This window comes from Aphidius gifuensis, linkage group LG6 (genome assembly GCF_014905175.1).
Source record: "Aphidius gifuensis isolate YNYX2018 linkage group LG6, ASM1490517v1, whole genome shotgun sequence".
Lineage (NCBI taxonomy): Eukaryota > Metazoa > Arthropoda > Insecta > Hymenoptera > Braconidae > Aphidius > Aphidius gifuensis.
The window spans coordinates 2,555,760-2,570,289 of NC_057793.1; the positions used below are offsets into that span (position 1 = coordinate 2,555,760).

General features: G+C 24.6%; 6 protein-coding genes across 7 annotated transcripts; 3 read left to right on the forward strand and 3 right to left on the reverse strand.

Annotated features, from left to right (window-relative positions):
- Window positions 1–2: 2 nt before the first annotated feature.
- On the forward strand, window positions 3–1,363 carry LOC122858798. The gene is made up of 3 exons (XM_044161952.1): window positions 3–108; window positions 187–342; window positions 423–1,363. Exons 2-3 carry the CDS (start codon window positions 190–192, stop codon window positions 1,245–1,247), a joined length of 978 nt encoding a protein of 325 aa, XP_044017887.1. The 5' UTR covers window positions 3–108; window positions 187–189; the 3' UTR covers window positions 1,248–1,363.
- A 236-nt stretch (window positions 1,364–1,599) lies between these two features.
- Window positions 1,600–2,959, reverse strand: LOC122858799 (protein SGT1 homolog). The gene is made up of 4 exons (XM_044161953.1): window positions 2,674–2,959; window positions 2,450–2,560; window positions 1,810–2,214; window positions 1,600–1,710 (listed from the first exon to the last, which is right to left on the reverse strand). Exons 1-4 carry the CDS (start codon window positions 2,713–2,715, stop codon window positions 1,606–1,608), a joined length of 663 nt encoding a protein of 220 aa, XP_044017888.1. The 5' UTR covers window positions 2,716–2,959; the 3' UTR covers window positions 1,600–1,605.
- A 217-nt stretch (window positions 2,960–3,176) lies between these two features.
- On the reverse strand, window positions 3,177–5,992 carry LOC122858801 (sphingolipid delta(4)-desaturase DES1). 2 transcript variants are annotated; one of them, XM_044161955.1, is made up of 7 exons: window positions 5,865–5,992; window positions 5,171–5,514; window positions 4,927–5,103; window positions 4,699–4,838; window positions 4,402–4,615; window positions 4,101–4,312; window positions 3,177–3,899 (listed from the first exon to the last, which is right to left on the reverse strand). In XM_044161955.1, the coding sequence occupies exons 2-7, from the start codon at window positions 5,250–5,252 to the stop codon at window positions 3,759–3,761; spliced, it is 966 nt and encodes a 321-aa protein (XP_044017890.1). In that variant the 5' UTR covers window positions 5,253–5,514; window positions 5,865–5,992; the 3' UTR covers window positions 3,177–3,758. The 2 variants fall into 2 exon arrangements, with proteins under 2 accessions (XP_044017890.1, XP_044017891.1); XM_044161956.1 differs by having other exon boundaries at window positions 3,683–3,899; window positions 5,171–5,389.
- A 64-nt stretch (window positions 5,993–6,056) lies between these two features.
- On the forward strand, window positions 6,057–7,321 carry LOC122858800 (arginine-hydroxylase NDUFAF5, mitochondrial). Its single transcript, XM_044161954.1, has 3 exons — window positions 6,057–6,644; window positions 6,714–6,898; window positions 6,966–7,321. The coding sequence occupies exons 1-3, from the start codon at window positions 6,076–6,078 to the stop codon at window positions 7,256–7,258; spliced, it is 1,047 nt and encodes a 348-aa protein (XP_044017889.1). The 5' UTR covers window positions 6,057–6,075; the 3' UTR covers window positions 7,259–7,321.
- On the reverse strand, window positions 7,267–8,277 carry LOC122858802 (ubiquitin-fold modifier-conjugating enzyme 1). Its single transcript, XM_044161957.1, has 4 exons — window positions 8,044–8,277; window positions 7,849–7,980; window positions 7,611–7,778; window positions 7,267–7,513 (listed from the first exon to the last, which is right to left on the reverse strand). Exons 1-4 carry the CDS (start codon window positions 8,164–8,166, stop codon window positions 7,427–7,429), a joined length of 510 nt encoding a protein of 169 aa, XP_044017892.1. The 5' UTR covers window positions 8,167–8,277; the 3' UTR covers window positions 7,267–7,426.
- A 178-nt stretch (window positions 8,278–8,455) lies between these two features.
- LOC122858804 (citron rho-interacting kinase-like) lies at window positions 8,456–13,975 on the forward strand. Its single transcript, XM_044161960.1, has 3 exons — window positions 8,456–13,229; window positions 13,316–13,565; window positions 13,646–13,975. The coding sequence occupies exons 1-3, from the start codon at window positions 8,627–8,629 to the stop codon at window positions 13,758–13,760; spliced, it is 4,968 nt and encodes a 1,655-aa protein (XP_044017895.1). The 5' UTR covers window positions 8,456–8,626; the 3' UTR covers window positions 13,761–13,975.
- Window positions 13,976–14,530: the final 555 nt, after the last annotated feature.

Sequence of the window (14,530 nt, forward strand, 5' to 3'; positions counted from 1 at the left end):
CTGTTGACAGTTGACAACACTCCCGCAGTAGCGCTGCCGCAACAAATAACAATATGGCTGCCATAATAACAATTTAACAATAACAACAAGTCAACAACAATTACAAAGGTAAATAAAATTAAAATAAATAAATAAATAAATAATTTATTAAATGATTTATCTAATATATGTATTTTATTGAATTAGCTGATGAAAATGTCAAGACAACCACAAAAAATTATTGGAGCATTAACAGCAAATATTCACAAGTCATCTAGGATTGCTGGTGCTATTGAAAATGCATCAGAAAAAGCACAAAGTTTTCAAAATGTTGCATCAGAAAAATACAACACACTTGTAAAGGTAAATTTTGTTTGGATTCTATAATTTTATGATTAATTTAAAAACAATTTATTTGATAATATTAATTTATTATTTTTCAGAATGTTCATGGAGGAACAGCAACAATAATTCAAGATTTTCGTGAAGCACGTTTACAACCATCTCGACCAGTACCAAGACAATTGATTGATTGGTTTAAATGGTATGAACATTTAACTGGTATTGAAGATGTTGAATTATCAAAACGTCAAGTTATTGATGTACAAGATAAACTATTTGAATGTCAAGATAAACGTAGAAATTTAACAAATGAATCAAGTCAAATTGCTGAAAAGCTAAAAGATATTTATGGTGAGCTATTACAAACTCGAAGAGATGATCCAAAATATGTACAATTAACAATAACAGAAAATAAATCATTACAAGAACAAGGTAAAATAATGACAAATATAAAATTATTAGAAAATGAAGAACGTGATTATTTTACACAATTAGCAACAGCAATTAAAGAATATCATGATAGCCAACAAATTAATGCACAAAAATATAAATATTTATCAATTCTTGCATCAGCAGCAATTGCAATAATATCATTGGGTGGTTCAATGATTTATAATAATCGTAGAATAACTGATGTTAGAAATGTCATTACCAGTGGACAAATTAAAAATGAAGAATTATTTAAAAATTATTTTGATACATTAGATTTAAGTTTAAAAGAAATTTTAGAAAATAATAAACACATCATTGAATCATCATCTTTGAAATTAAATGAATCTAATGAATCTCAAGATTCTGAAAAATCAATTAGTCAAAATAATATAAAAACAAATGATACACATTTGAATTTATATGAACAAAAAAATTTCATTATTGGTGGCACAGTGCTTGCAATTTGTTATTTAATTAGTCGATTTGTTACTTAGATATTATTTACTGTAAAAAAAAAAAAAATACAACATGAATAATAAAAAAAATATATACAATGTTTAAAAATTCAAGATATTTATTTAAAAATTAAATGTTATTTAATAGACAAAAAGAAGAACGAGTATAATACTTTTGACTTATTTTATTTTTAGCATCTATTGTTTGTCAAATGAAAAAAGAAAAAAAAAATTAATATAATATATATTCAAGACTTCAGTGATACAGAAAAGGCTTTTTTCATTTGTACAATTTTTTTTCTATACCAAAGTTTCAAGTAAAAAAATTATCAGATAGATCAAAGAAACAACTTTTTTTTTTTTTTTTTTAACAATGGAATTAATTTTTTTGATTAATTTAATCCCATTTTTTGAATTCCATACCATCTGGAGGTTTGCATGTGATATCTTTTGCCTTGACTTCGTCCCAGTTTGTACTCAAAACAGTTCCACCAGATTGTTGCTAATTATCATGAAAAAAAAAAAGAATAAAAATATTAATTATTTTGTTAAATTATTGTAATTATTGTGTTGATATTTTAAAAGTTTTTAAAATACTTACGAAAGATTTGTTCATAGCTCTTCTAACTTCATCAGATCCACTACCATAAATTTTTTGGAATAGTCCATTCAATGCAGCGTCACCTTCTGGTTTTTCTTCAGCTTCTTCTTTCTCAATTTCTTTTTCAATTTTATCCCAATCAATTGGCTTTTTGCTTGAGGTTGGATATTTTGGAGGGTGTTGTTTACCTTCAATAATTTCACGTGGTATTGGTTGAATTTTATCAGCAACAACTTGAGCATCACCCTCAAGTGTTGACCATCTTAAACCCTCAAGTTTTTTGAGTTTTATTTCAATTTTTGAAGGAACAACACGATGAGAACATTCATCAGGAACAATGTGGTGAGCAAGATCAAGCTCAAGACTGTAGTCACTTCCTGATGGTAATTTTGCAGTAACACTTAGCTAAAAAATAAAATATAACCATTCATTTACAATTTATTGTGTTGAAAATAAATAATATTTAAAAATTTATTGCAAGTTTTAAAAAAAATTTCAAGGTTATACGTGACAAAGTTATAAATAATTTACATGAGTCATCAACACGCCATATAAAATTTAATTTTAAATTATTATTTCTTCAAATAAAAGAAAAATAAAATTGCATTTAAAATAAATATAAATATCAATATTTACTTACAGTTGTTTCTCCATACTGAACATTGACTGATTCACTATTTTTAGCAAGAATTGTTATAACAACATGTGCTTCAGTTTGGTACCAGTCATGTTTAATTTTTGGTGCTGGCATCTAAAAAAAAATCATTAAATAATTAATAATAATTTAAACACACATTCAATGAGTTATAAATTTTTTAAATAGGTTATGTTATATTGCCTTTGAGGCAGAGAAAAATTACTTACTTGGTTTTCGATGGTTTTAGTTGTTTCTTCAACATTTGCCATGGTTAATAAATTATTTTTAATTATAGTTTTTAATAAAGATATTGGTTTTTTTGATATAAAATGTATACTTGAGTAAAATTAAGTAACTTTTTGATGATTAATCGATGATTGTATCAAAGACACGTTTAGGCAAGTCCAGACAAGTCAACAGTAGTCCACTGGTCAACACAGCAACGAGGCGAATGAGCAGGAAATGAAAAAAAAAAATACACAAGGATCCAAGGATCTGAAAAAGAAGCCTCGGAATTTTCTAGCAATTTCTAGAACAGCTGTTTTTCAGACAACTTCTTGGTAGATGTCACTACACTCCAAAACGCGGCCATATTGAAATTCAAAAAAAGAAAAATATATTTAATTTGGGCATTGAAAAAAAAAAAAGAATAATAATTATTTTTTTTATAACAATTATTAAATTAAATATTGAACCAATTAAAATTAATTAAATAATAAAACTAACCATATTTTTTTTATCTGTTTTTAATTTTTTTCTAGTAAAGAATTACATTGGTCATATTTTGTTTGTAAATTAATTACAGTATTAATAATAAATACAGATAAAAATATCATTTTTGATGCTTAAAAATTAATTGTACATTGTTCACAATTATATATTACATATATCACAAATTCAAACACTTGCACACTATAAATAAAATCTCAAAGAAAAAAAATTAAATTATAAATTTGTGGTTCTAATATCATTGACTTAGTAAGATAATCTTGAAATGGTAATGTTACTATTTTCATCACAAATATATTTGTATAATTAAGTAATTATTAAATGTAAAAAGTCATACTTTTGGAATATTATTAAGTCTGTTGTTTATAACTATGTTATAAATTGGAAGATGAGTATTTGTTTGCTTGTATTTTGGTCACATTATTTTTTAAATATATATAAAAACATTTTTTAAATAAAAATTTGTTCAACTAGCATCTGTTAATTTTTTTCTTCAATAATCTCCTGAGCAATGACTAAAAAAAAAATATTGAAAAAATAATTTAATACAAATAGAGAAGCTTTAAAAAAAAAAAAAAACTGTTTAAGATTCAAGTCCACGATGTTTACGTTTGATTCTACTATAAGGACCGACATCCGGATCCATTATAAAATCATAAAGTACTGATGTCCATGAATCATGATGAGGAAGATTATCATAAAATTCAGCTGCTATGCGTCTGACCTAAATAAATAAAATTAAACAAAATTATTCTTCAGCAACTACTAATAATAATTAAAAATAATAAATAAACTTTGAATAATTAATTAATGTTAAAATCACAAGGTAAATTCATGATAAATCATTGATAATATATTTAAGTTGTTTCAATTTTTTAATCCAATAAACTGTATTCAATTAGGAATATAAATTAATTATATTTACCTCTGGAAGTCTAGAGCCTGGAACTGCTGGAAAATCATGATGTTCATTGTGATAGCCAACATTGAATGTTATAAAATTCAATGATCCATAATAACTATAAGTTTCATATCCTTTATTGAACATGTAATGCTCAGATATAAAATGCCCAGCAACTGGATGAAGACCAAGTGCCAATAAGGTTCCAATTAAAAAATAAAATACAACTTTACCTCCTGAAAAAAAAAAACAATAAAAAATATAAATAATCAAATCAAATTTATTTGAGTTATTTATTAATAATAGATAATATATTTTTAATTACCAAAAAAATACCAAACAAATCCATTGAAAATTATTTGAACAACAAGATTAATATATTCCCAAGTTGTTGGTGTTTTTGGATAAACAATTAATGGTCTAAAAGCATAAAAAAATGGTTGCAAAAGAACCCAACAAAATTTTCCAAATGTTGTACAAAATAATTTTGCTTCTATGTATGTTGGAATATCTGTATCAAGATATTCATCACCTTGATACTAAAAAGAGACAATTAAACAAATTAATTTACTCTTGATAAATCTATTATTAAATTCAATTTTATTTATTTATAATAACATACTCTGTGATGTTCCAGATGATACTTTTTAAAACTAACTGCCATTGGTACACCAACTGGTAAATTTGCAAATATTCCAATCAATCTATTTGCCAGTGGTCGAGCATGTCCAAATGCAAGATTATGTGAAGTCTCATGAACAGCTAAAATATTTATCAAATATATATTTATCATTGTATTTATTCATCAATCTAAACATGTTTAAAATGTATAAAATAATTAATATCTTACCCAGAGTTAGTGAATGATTAATAACACCACCAAAACAATATGCAAGAATAATAAGTTCTGGATAATTTAAATTTTTTACAATGAACATTGATGCAAGCTGGACAAACACCATTGCCAAAATAATCCATTTTAAATTTTGATCATGACCAAATAGCTTTTTAATTTGTGGATATTTTTCTGTAAATAAAAATAATTAAATAAGACAAATTATATTTTAAAAATTATCTAATAGAAGAAAAATTACCTAAAATTAATTTACGACGTGAGGCATGTGGCTCTTCGGTGTAGACCCATTCAAAATCATTACGTGATACATGTTGTCCCATTTTTTAAATAATATTTATAATCAACAAAAAATGTTAAATAATTTTTAATAATTATTTTTTTACTTTGATTGTCACACTTGCTGGTTATTTAATATAGAAATAAGCTTCAAGTTTCAACAATTATCATGACTGAAATTCTTAATTTTAACTTTTTTTTTTTTTTGTCTTTTTATCACACTGTGTTAACGTTGATTGATGTGACAAAAATATTTTTCAATAACTCTTCAATACTTATATATAAATAAAATACAGACACAAAGGCCTCAAGTTTAGGAAAAAATAAAAAAAAATCAGATTATTAAATAATAAAAAGATTAGATTATTATTTGACTGTAAATTTTTTAATTAAAAAAATTTTGTTTATTAATAATTTTAAAGATCAATACAAAAATTATAATATACAACTATATTAAAAATAATAATAATAATAATATTTTTTAAAAAATTATTTTCAAAACAATAATAAATAATCATAAATGTCGAAAATTACGTCACACTATAAAACAACAATAACAATTTAAAAAAAAAAAAATGAAACTAAAAACTCTAAATGAATAAATAAATAATTAATTTCTAAATTTTATATAATTTTTAAATAATAAAAAATTATACCAGCTACAAAAATATCAACAAACTTTGACAAGTCATCTAGAGGGGTGCAGAGGGAATGACTTGGAAAAATAATATACAAAAATATAATTCCTAACCTAAAAATTAAAAAAAAAAACAAAACAAAAAACAACAATAAATAATTGAATGTAATTGAATACAAATAAAAGATTCCACGTTTAAAATTTATCGATTATAAATTAAAATATTAAAAATGACTTTAAATTTATCAAATAAAATTATAATAAAACATTTACAAAATTATAGAACAATAAATACAACAAAAATATATAGAAATTTATCTCCAAATAATGTAATGAATGTATTTGATAGAAATGTAAAATTACTTCAACGTGAACGTTCAGCAAATAATGCAGATGTTAAAATATATGATTATATTAAAGATGAAATTGGTTACAGACTTGCTGATAGAATATTTGATATTAAACGTGAATTTAAAGTTGGTCTAGATCTTGGATGTGGTCGTGGTCATGTTGCTAAAAATATTATATCTGATAGTATTAAAAAATTAATATTAACTGATATGTCTGAGACATATTTAAATCAAGCATCTCTACCAGATAACATTGAAATTGAAAAAAGAATAATTGATGAAGAAAATTTTTTATTAGATGAAAATAGTATAGATATTGTTGTAAGTTGTTTGAGTTTACATTGGGTTAATAATTTGCCTGGTTGTTTTGAAAAAATTATTAGAGTATTAAAAAATGATGGTGTTTTTATGGCTGCTATTTTTGGTGGTGATACACTCTATGAATTGAGGTAAATATTTATTGTTTGTATTTATATAAATACACTTGATGATTGAATTATGTTTTTTTGTTTTTCTAGAAGTTCTTTACAACTTGCAGAACTAGAAAGAGAAGGTGGAATATCACCTCACATATCACCATTTGCACAAATACGTGATATTGGAAGTTTAATGACAAGAGCTGGTTTTACAATGTTGACTATTGATTGTGATGAAATTGTTGTTGGATTTCCATCAATGTTTGAATTAATGCATGATTTAAAAGGTAATATTTCATATTTTTTAATCTAAAACAAAAAACAATAATAAATCATGTGTATTTTATGATTAAGGAATGGCAGAAAATAATGCAGCAAGAAATAGAAAATTACATTTAAAAAGAGAAACAATGATTGCTGCATCAGCAATTTATGATGAACTTTATGGTAAAATTGATGATAAAGATGGTAAAAAATATATACCAGCAACGTTTCAAATTATTTATATGCTTGGATGGAAACCAGATAAATCACAGCCAAAACCATTACCACGAGGTAGTGGTGATGTGTCATTAAAAGATTTATATAAATTAAATGAAATAATTAAAGATACTAAAAAAATACAACTCAATGATGATGATAAATAAAAAGACCATTTTGTTTGTTTGTAAATAGAGAAAAAATAAATTTAAATTATATATAAAATATAATTTTTTTTTTTTTGTTTTTATTTAAACACTTTATATATAAATTTTATTTTATATTTTTTAATATCAAAATTATCTAGAAATTATTTCCTTTTTTTTATTTTTTGTTTATTTTTTTTCATCACACTGATCTTTGTGTTTGATTATTCCTTTTTCTATTAAATCAGGCACTTCAACAGCGAGCCATGGACCAAGCTGTATTATGAAAGAAAAAAATATATTATTTACTTTTTTCGATTTCGAAATTATTATCTGTTTATTTTTCGATTTCGAAATTATTATTTATACTTACACCAAGAGCCATTCCATGTGCTATGCCAAATTTTGGAACATTTCTTGCCCAAAGTGGTTTAAAATGATCACTCAAACAAATTTTACCTCCACGATACATTTTAGCTGTTTTTCCATCAAGCTCTGGAAGTGCAATTTCTGGTGAAGTAACTGGATATGTTACAGGAATCTATACAACAAAATAATAAAATTATTTTTATAAAAACATAAACAGCTATTAAATCAAGTTGATAACTTACATCAAATTCAACGTCAAATTCATATTTGAGTAAATTATGAATATACCAACATTTTCCAAACCACTTGGTACCTTCTTTGTTAGACTCCAGTCTAAACCAGTCATTATCTGATGCCTTGTTACTTTGCACATACTGTAAATTAATTTAATGTTAAATAATTTAAATATAAATTATAATTATTTTAAATTTATTTACCTGTATGAGAGTAGTGTATTCTTCTTTGAGTCTTTGTACCCAAAGTTCCTTGTCTCTTGGTCCAGCTTTTGTTTTCAAAAGTGGTATACCACTCAGTGTTTTTTTTGTTGATGCATCAACCATTATGTTTTTGTTGTTGTCTATTAAATTATCAAGATTTTAATTAATATAATTACAATTGTTTTGTTAAAATAATTATTTCAATATGACACACAAACAGCTGGTGGAAAATGTAAAATAAAAATAATAATACAATAATAATAATTGTTGTGTTGATATAATAAATTTTTAATTTACCATTCGAGCAAATCACGAAGCCATTTTGTTTCATTAGCCAATCAGAATGAATGTTTATAATTCAAGATGGCGATGGCTATTATTTTGTTTATAATATTGGTAAACGTGCATAACCGTTTTTTGCAATTGTTTGTAAAAAACAAGCTGTGTACACACATCAAGACACCGGTTGTTGATGAATGTTATTATAAAACATAAACAATGTATAAATAGTGGTAATAATAATTAAAAAAAACTAGTGGTTTATCAATAAAGTTAATAAAAATAATAAAATAAATTGTAAAAAATGTTGGCATTGCCAAAAAGTCCAAGTAAAATGAGTAAAGAAAATTCGGAGTTATCATTACAACTACGAAATAACAGAAAAAGAGAACGCCAAGAACAACAACGTCGTCTTCTGGAATTACCATCAAAAACAAAAGAATTAACATTATCAAATTTATCAAATGAAAAATTAGAATTAGCTGTTGAACTTGAAGAAAAAATGCGTGAAATACATGAACAACAAAGGACAATGTTAAATTTACAAGATAAAATATATTCAAATACACGTTTAACAATGTCAAAAGAAAAATATGAATTATCTGAAAAGTTAGAAAAAAATATGAATGATCTTGAGGATGCACAAAAAAAATTACTTGAATTACATGCAAGATCAAGTGAAGATGCACGTTTAACAACAGCATTAGAATTACAACTTGAAGAAAAAAAAATTAAACTTGATGCATCATTAAAAGAAAGAGAAAAACTTGAACGTGAATTAAGTAAAATTAAAACAGAAATGGATTTATTAAAAAGAAAATTAGATGCTAAAATTCAAGAACGTTCTGAATTAGAAAGAACAGTACTTGATATAATAACAAATGCTAAACAAAAATGGGAATTATCAGAAAAAAAAAAATTACGATGTTTAAATGAACATATTGAAAGTCAAACAGTACGTATTACTGAATTATGTACAAGTAATAATGAAATGTCATCAAAGCTACAACGTTTACAATGTGAATTAGAAACAACAACTGCTGAATTACATAAATTACGTACATTTCAAATACAATATAAAGAATCATTAGCTAAAACACGTGAGCTACGTCGTCAAAGTGTTGCTGGTGTTGAAAATAAACTTGAAGAAATAGCAACAAGAAGTCATAGTCAACTTGCTGAAATACGTATGAAACTTGAATCTGAAATGTTAAAAAATAATGAACTAGAAAATGAATTAAGAAATGAAAGAGATGGTAATCATTGTAGATTATCAAGAATGACTGTTGCATTAGAATTAGCACAATCAGATTTAAAAGATGTTAAAGAACAATTACGTAGTGCACAAGCAATGATACCACCACGTGATGAAGAAATTAATACACTACGTAATCAATTAAAAGAACGTACAAAACAACTTGAAGATATTAATAATAAAGATGATATTGTTAAAAATTTAGAAAATGATAATGAAAAATTACGTAAAGAAAATGAAGATATGAAAATTAAATTAAATAAAACAAAAATTAATTTAAATGATACAATAACAAATTTAAAACAAAGTGAAAATATTGCTAAAATAGATAAAGTTAAATTACAAGCTAAATTACAAGAATCACAAGAAAAAGAAGATGATCAATTACGTAAAGTTGAAGAACTTGAAGAGTTACTTAATAATTTACAACAAAGTGTTACTAAATTAGAAGCTGAAAATGCAAGATTAAAAAATAATACTGATAAAAAATCATCATCATCAAGATCATCAACAACAACAACAACAACAACAACAGCAGCAGCAGCTCAACAACAATTGACAAATGATGAAAAAAAAGTATATGAACAACAAATTGAACGTTTAGAAAAACGTTTAGAATTAACACGTGATAAATTAAATACTGAAAAAGATACATTATTAAAAATAAAATCTGAGCTACGACAAAAAGATATTGAATTAAAAAGTGCAAATGTTGATAAAAGAATTGCTGAACGTAATGAAAAATCATCAAAAGATAAAATTGAGCAGTTAGAAAAAGAAAAAAATGAATTAACTGAAAAGTTAAATAAAAAACAAGAAGAAATTGATGAAAAATCTAAAAAAATATCAACAGAACTTGATAAAGCTAAAGCATCATTAGCTGATATAACAAAACAATCATCAAGAAATCGTTTACAAGCTGATTCAGCACAACGTGCATTAACACAAGCAAATGAACAAATTCAACAATTACAAACATCAAGTTCAAATTTAAGAAGAGAACTTGATGCAGCAAGAAAAGAAAAACAAACAAATCAAGAACGTGTAACATCATTAAAAAATGAAAATAAACGTTTTTTAAATGACATCACAAAGTTGAATGAATTAAAAAATTCATTGGAATGTAAAATTGATGATTTAGAAAGAAAATTAAAAGAAGTTGAATTAAATAATGAAGTATTAAAAGAAACATGTGTTGTATTAGAAGAACAATTGACTGATTATGAAAGATTAACATCTGATCATGAAACACGTGAAAATACACTTGTACAAGAAAAAATGAGACTACAAAAAGACATTGATGATGTTGAAAAAAAATTACGTGAATCTAAAATTGGCCAAAATGAAGAAAAAACACAACGTCTTATTGCTGAACGTAAAATTGAAAAACTAGAATCAGATAAATCTGATATTGAAAATGAAAGAGATCATTTACGTCAAAAAAATAATGAATATAAAGAAAGAGTACAAGATTTATCAAATCAATTAACAAGCTCAACAACAAAAGTACATGACATGGAATGTGATTTAATACATCTTGAACGTGCACTTGAACATGCTAAAACTGATGCAATACAAGTTAAAGAAGAAAGTTCAGTATATTTAACACGTTTACATCAATTAAAAGATTACAATGAAGAATTAGCAAATGATTTAAAATCATCAATTGAACAAGGACAAGAATTACGTTCACGTATTGCTGAATTAGAATCAGTATTAGAAGAAATGAGACAATTTTATTCTGAGCATGAATTTAAAAATGAAGGTACAAGACAACAACAAACAAAATTAATTGATTATTTACAATTAAAATTAGAAGAACAATCAAAGAAAAAAAAAAATTTTTGTGATAAAATATTTAAATCAAAACAAAAAGAACAATTACCACCTTTAATGCAATTAAATGGTTGTAGTATGCCTGTTGGTTATCGTGAATTAGAAAATCAATTATCACGTGAAAGAGCTAAAGTTAAAAAATTAACTGAACAATTATTAGATTTAAAAGCAACAATTGCATCAACAACACCAACATCACCAACTAAAAAAACAACACCAACAATCAATAGTCCTAAAAAATCTAATAATAATAATAAAAATGAAGAAATTTTACAGGACGTATTTATACAACATAATTCAGCATCAATAAAAAGATCAAGTCATAATATACATCATACATTTCAGGTTGAAATATTATTATTAAAAAATCGCAAATGTACAGTATGTAATGAAACAATACCATTGGGTAAACAAGTATCAAAATGTTCACATTGTCAATTGATAACACATTGTAAATGTTCATCAAAAGCTGAAGCAATTTGTGGATTACCTGGTGGTTTTATTGAACATCTTAAACAAAATTGGCGTAATTCAGATGAAAGTATATCAACATTAAGTGGTTCTGTACAAACATTAACAATTGATGAACCAGATTATACAACATTTAATGATGATGATGATGACGATGAAGATGATGATGGTAATAATGATAATAGAAAAGCTAATAAAAATAATAAAATTACAATGGAAAGTTGGGTTAAAGTTACTGGTAATGGTAAAACATTATGGGATAGAAAATATCTACGTCTTGAAAATGGCTATTTATGTGTTTATGAGCATGAACCATTAAAAAATATGTCACCAATAAATAAAATTAATTTAACTGGTAAAACTGGTTTTTCTGTACGTGATACAATTGATCAAACAGATATACCTGGTACAGCAAAATCAGATTTAGAATATATATTTAGAGTTGAAGAAGGCTCACTTCCATGTTGGTCATCACCACCACGTCTTGATATTATGGCATTAAGTCAAGTTGATAAAAAATCATGGTTAAATGCATTAAAATCAATAACAACATCAACATCATGCTTAGCTAAAAATACAATGTCATCAACAATATTAAGATTAGAAAAAAATCGTTTAGATTTAAATTGTGTTGTTGAACTTGAAAAAGAAGGTGTACTTCTTGTTTGTGCACAAGAGGGACTTTATTCATTTCGTCCATCACACAGTAAAATATTAACAGCAATACGTGGTGTTAAAAAAGTTAATCGTTTATCATTACATGAAAATATTGGCTTGGCAATTATGATTGCTGGTGAAGATCGTAAATTAGTATCATGTGATTTACGACAATTAAAAAGTAATGCAATGGCTGCGGATTGTTCAAGACCAGCAATAACAACGAAAAATATATTAAATGGTACAGAAAGTTGTCATTTTTATCAACTACAAAATAATTTACTGTGTGCTGCAACACATTCATCAATAATATTATTAAAATGGCAAGCAAATGATGAATATGATGAATTTATACCTGTTAGAGAATTTGAAACTGGTGAACCATGCAGTTGTGCTATTTTTACAAATGACTCATTAATTGTTGGTTGTCAAAAATTTTATCAAATTAATTTAAATACTTATAATGCTAAAGATCTTCCAGATGGTGATGATAGCTCAGATAGAATTGAATTAGCTGGTCTTGCTGGAATTGGTGTATTTCCAGTTGCTGTATTAAATGTTGGAAATTTAAATGATGGAAGAATGGAAATTTTACTGTGTTATAATGAATTTGGAGTTTTCGTTGATGAATATGGACACAGAACAAGAGCTGTAGATCCAGTTTGGAATCATTTTCCATTTTCATTTGGTACGTATATTTTAATTTTTTTTTTATTTTAAAAATCATTCAACAATATTAATTAATTTTTTTTTTCTTTAATTTTTTTCATATAGCTTTTCGTAATCCGTACCTGTTTATTGTTCATTGTGCAACAGTTGAAGTTATTAAATTAACTCCAGATGTATATAAACATAAATCGAAAATTCCAGAAAAAACATTGATTGATTTTAACAATCCAAGATACCTTGGACTTGCTGGAACACGTGGAATTTATGTTTCTAATGCTACTTCAACATTGGATATTCAAAAAATTGATGGAGCTGCTTCTATTATGTCTAGAATGGCTGACAGTGTGGATTCTTTGTAATAATATTTTTATCTATTTATTATTTTAATTTTAAGCTATTTTTTAATTGTTTATTAATTTCTTTTTTTTTTCAAAGATGTGACAACGATGACAGCAGTTCCGAGTGGAGTTTTTCTCAGAGTCTTGTTGAAACTCTTGATAATCCTGGTAAAAAAGTACATTTTGAGGAATCATCCAATCCAAGACTTTAAGTATTTATAATTTTAATTTTAATTATCTATTTTATTTCATAATTCTTATGTTTTTTTTTACACATAATATTTTTCAATTTGATCAAGTATTTTTTTTTTTTTTGTTGTTTCTTTAAAATGAGTTGAGTCTTGATACATATTTCAAACGAAAAAATAACTCAACGAGTTTTTTATATAATTGAACATACATTTAATTAACTTTGTTTTATTTTTATCGAACCAAGTACAAAATTTAAATTTAATTTAACAAAAAAAAAAACAACTGATCAAATGAAATAATATTTTTTTCATAATAATTTGTTTAAATTAAAAAAAAAAAAAACAAATAAAAAAACAGTAACAATTTAATATTTATTATATAATTAAAAAATAAAAAAAAATAAAAATGTATTACTTTGTTTGAGTGTGCCTGTGTGCTTGAATTTTAAGTTTTTTTTTTCTTTAAATTTTTCTTCAGTCATAATTACTATTCATTTTTTTTTTTTGTTTATTTACTTGCCCCAAAAAAGGCATAATATGTACGTATGATAAAATACTCTTAGTATTAAAAATAATAAATAGTTAATAGAATTTTTTAATTTAACTATCACAATTATATATAATTCTTGCTAAATTTGTTATAATATATTTTTATAATATAACTGCGTTCTTCGAAATAAAAAAAAAAGAAATTGTTTTTTTCTTTTGTCGACAATAATTATAACTAAAAAAAAAAAAAACATATCCTGTATTATTATGATATAAATAAAATTCCAAATATTTTGAAACCT

What these genes read in the sequence shown, in the direction of transcription:
- LOC122858798 (XM_044161952.1), top strand. Translation starts at nt 190, where the DNA reads ATGAAAATGTCAAGACAACCACAAAAAATTATTGGAGCATTAACAGCA. An exon ending in AATACAACACACTTGTAAAG is followed by an intron (nt 343 to 422) that starts GTAAATTTTGTT and finishes ATTATTTTTCAG; the next exon opens with AATGTTCATGGAGGAACAGC.
- LOC122858804 (XM_044161960.1), top strand. Translation starts at nt 8,627, where the DNA reads ATGTTGGCATTGCCAAAAAGTCCAAGTAAAATGAGTAAAGAAAATTCG. An exon ending in TCATTTTCCATTTTCATTTG is followed by an intron (nt 13,230 to 13,315) that starts GTACGTATATTT and finishes TTTTTCATATAG; the next exon opens with CTTTTCGTAATCCGTACCTG. An exon ending in GCTGACAGTGTGGATTCTTT is followed by an intron (nt 13,566 to 13,645) that starts GTAATAATATTT and finishes TTTTTTTCAAAG; the next exon opens with ATGTGACAACGATGACAGCA.
- LOC122858800 (XM_044161954.1), top strand. Translation starts at nt 6,076, where the DNA reads ATGACTTTAAATTTATCAAATAAAATTATAATAAAACATTTACAAAAT. An exon ending in GATACACTCTATGAATTGAG is followed by an intron (nt 6,645 to 6,713) that starts GTAAATATTTAT and finishes TTGTTTTTCTAG; the next exon opens with AAGTTCTTTACAACTTGCAG. An exon ending in ATTAATGCATGATTTAAAAG is followed by an intron (nt 6,899 to 6,965) that starts GTAATATTTCAT and finishes TTTATGATTAAG; the next exon opens with GAATGGCAGAAAATAATGCA.
- LOC122858799 (XM_044161953.1), bottom strand. Translation starts at nt 2,715, where the DNA reads ATGGCAAATGTTGAAGAAACAACTAAAACCATCGAAAACCAA. An exon ending in CTAAAACCATCGAAAACCAA is followed by an intron (nt 2,561 to 2,673) that starts GTAAGTAATTTT and finishes ATTTTTTTTTAG; the next exon opens with ATGCCAGCACCAAAAATTAA. An exon ending in GAGCTATGAACAAATCTTTC is followed by an intron (nt 1,711 to 1,809) that starts GTAAGTATTTTA and finishes CATGATAATTAG; the next exon opens with CAACAATCTGGTGGAACTGT.
- LOC122858802 (XM_044161957.1), bottom strand. Translation starts at nt 8,166, where the DNA reads ATGGTTGATGCATCAACAAAAAAAACACTGAGTGGTATACCACTTTTG. An exon ending in AATACACTACTCTCATACAG is followed by an intron (nt 7,981 to 8,043) that starts GTAAATAAATTT and finishes ATTAATTTACAG; the next exon opens with TATGTGCAAAGTAACAAGGC. An exon ending in CACATGGAATGGCTCTTGGT is followed by an intron (nt 7,514 to 7,610) that starts GTAAGTATAAAT and finishes TTCATAATACAG; the next exon opens with CTTGGTCCATGGCTCGCTGT.
- LOC122858801 (XM_044161955.1), bottom strand. Translation starts at nt 5,252, where the DNA reads ATGGGACAACATGTATCACGTAATGATTTTGAATGGGTCTACACCGAA. An exon ending in ACGTCGTAAATTAATTTTAG is followed by an intron (nt 5,104 to 5,170) that starts GTAATTTTTCTT and finishes TTTTATTTACAG; the next exon opens with AAAAATATCCACAAATTAAA. An exon ending in ATTTGTTTGGTATTTTTTTG is followed by an intron (nt 4,313 to 4,401) that starts GTAATTAAAAAT and finishes TTTTTTTTTCAG; the next exon opens with GAGGTAAAGTTGTATTTTAT.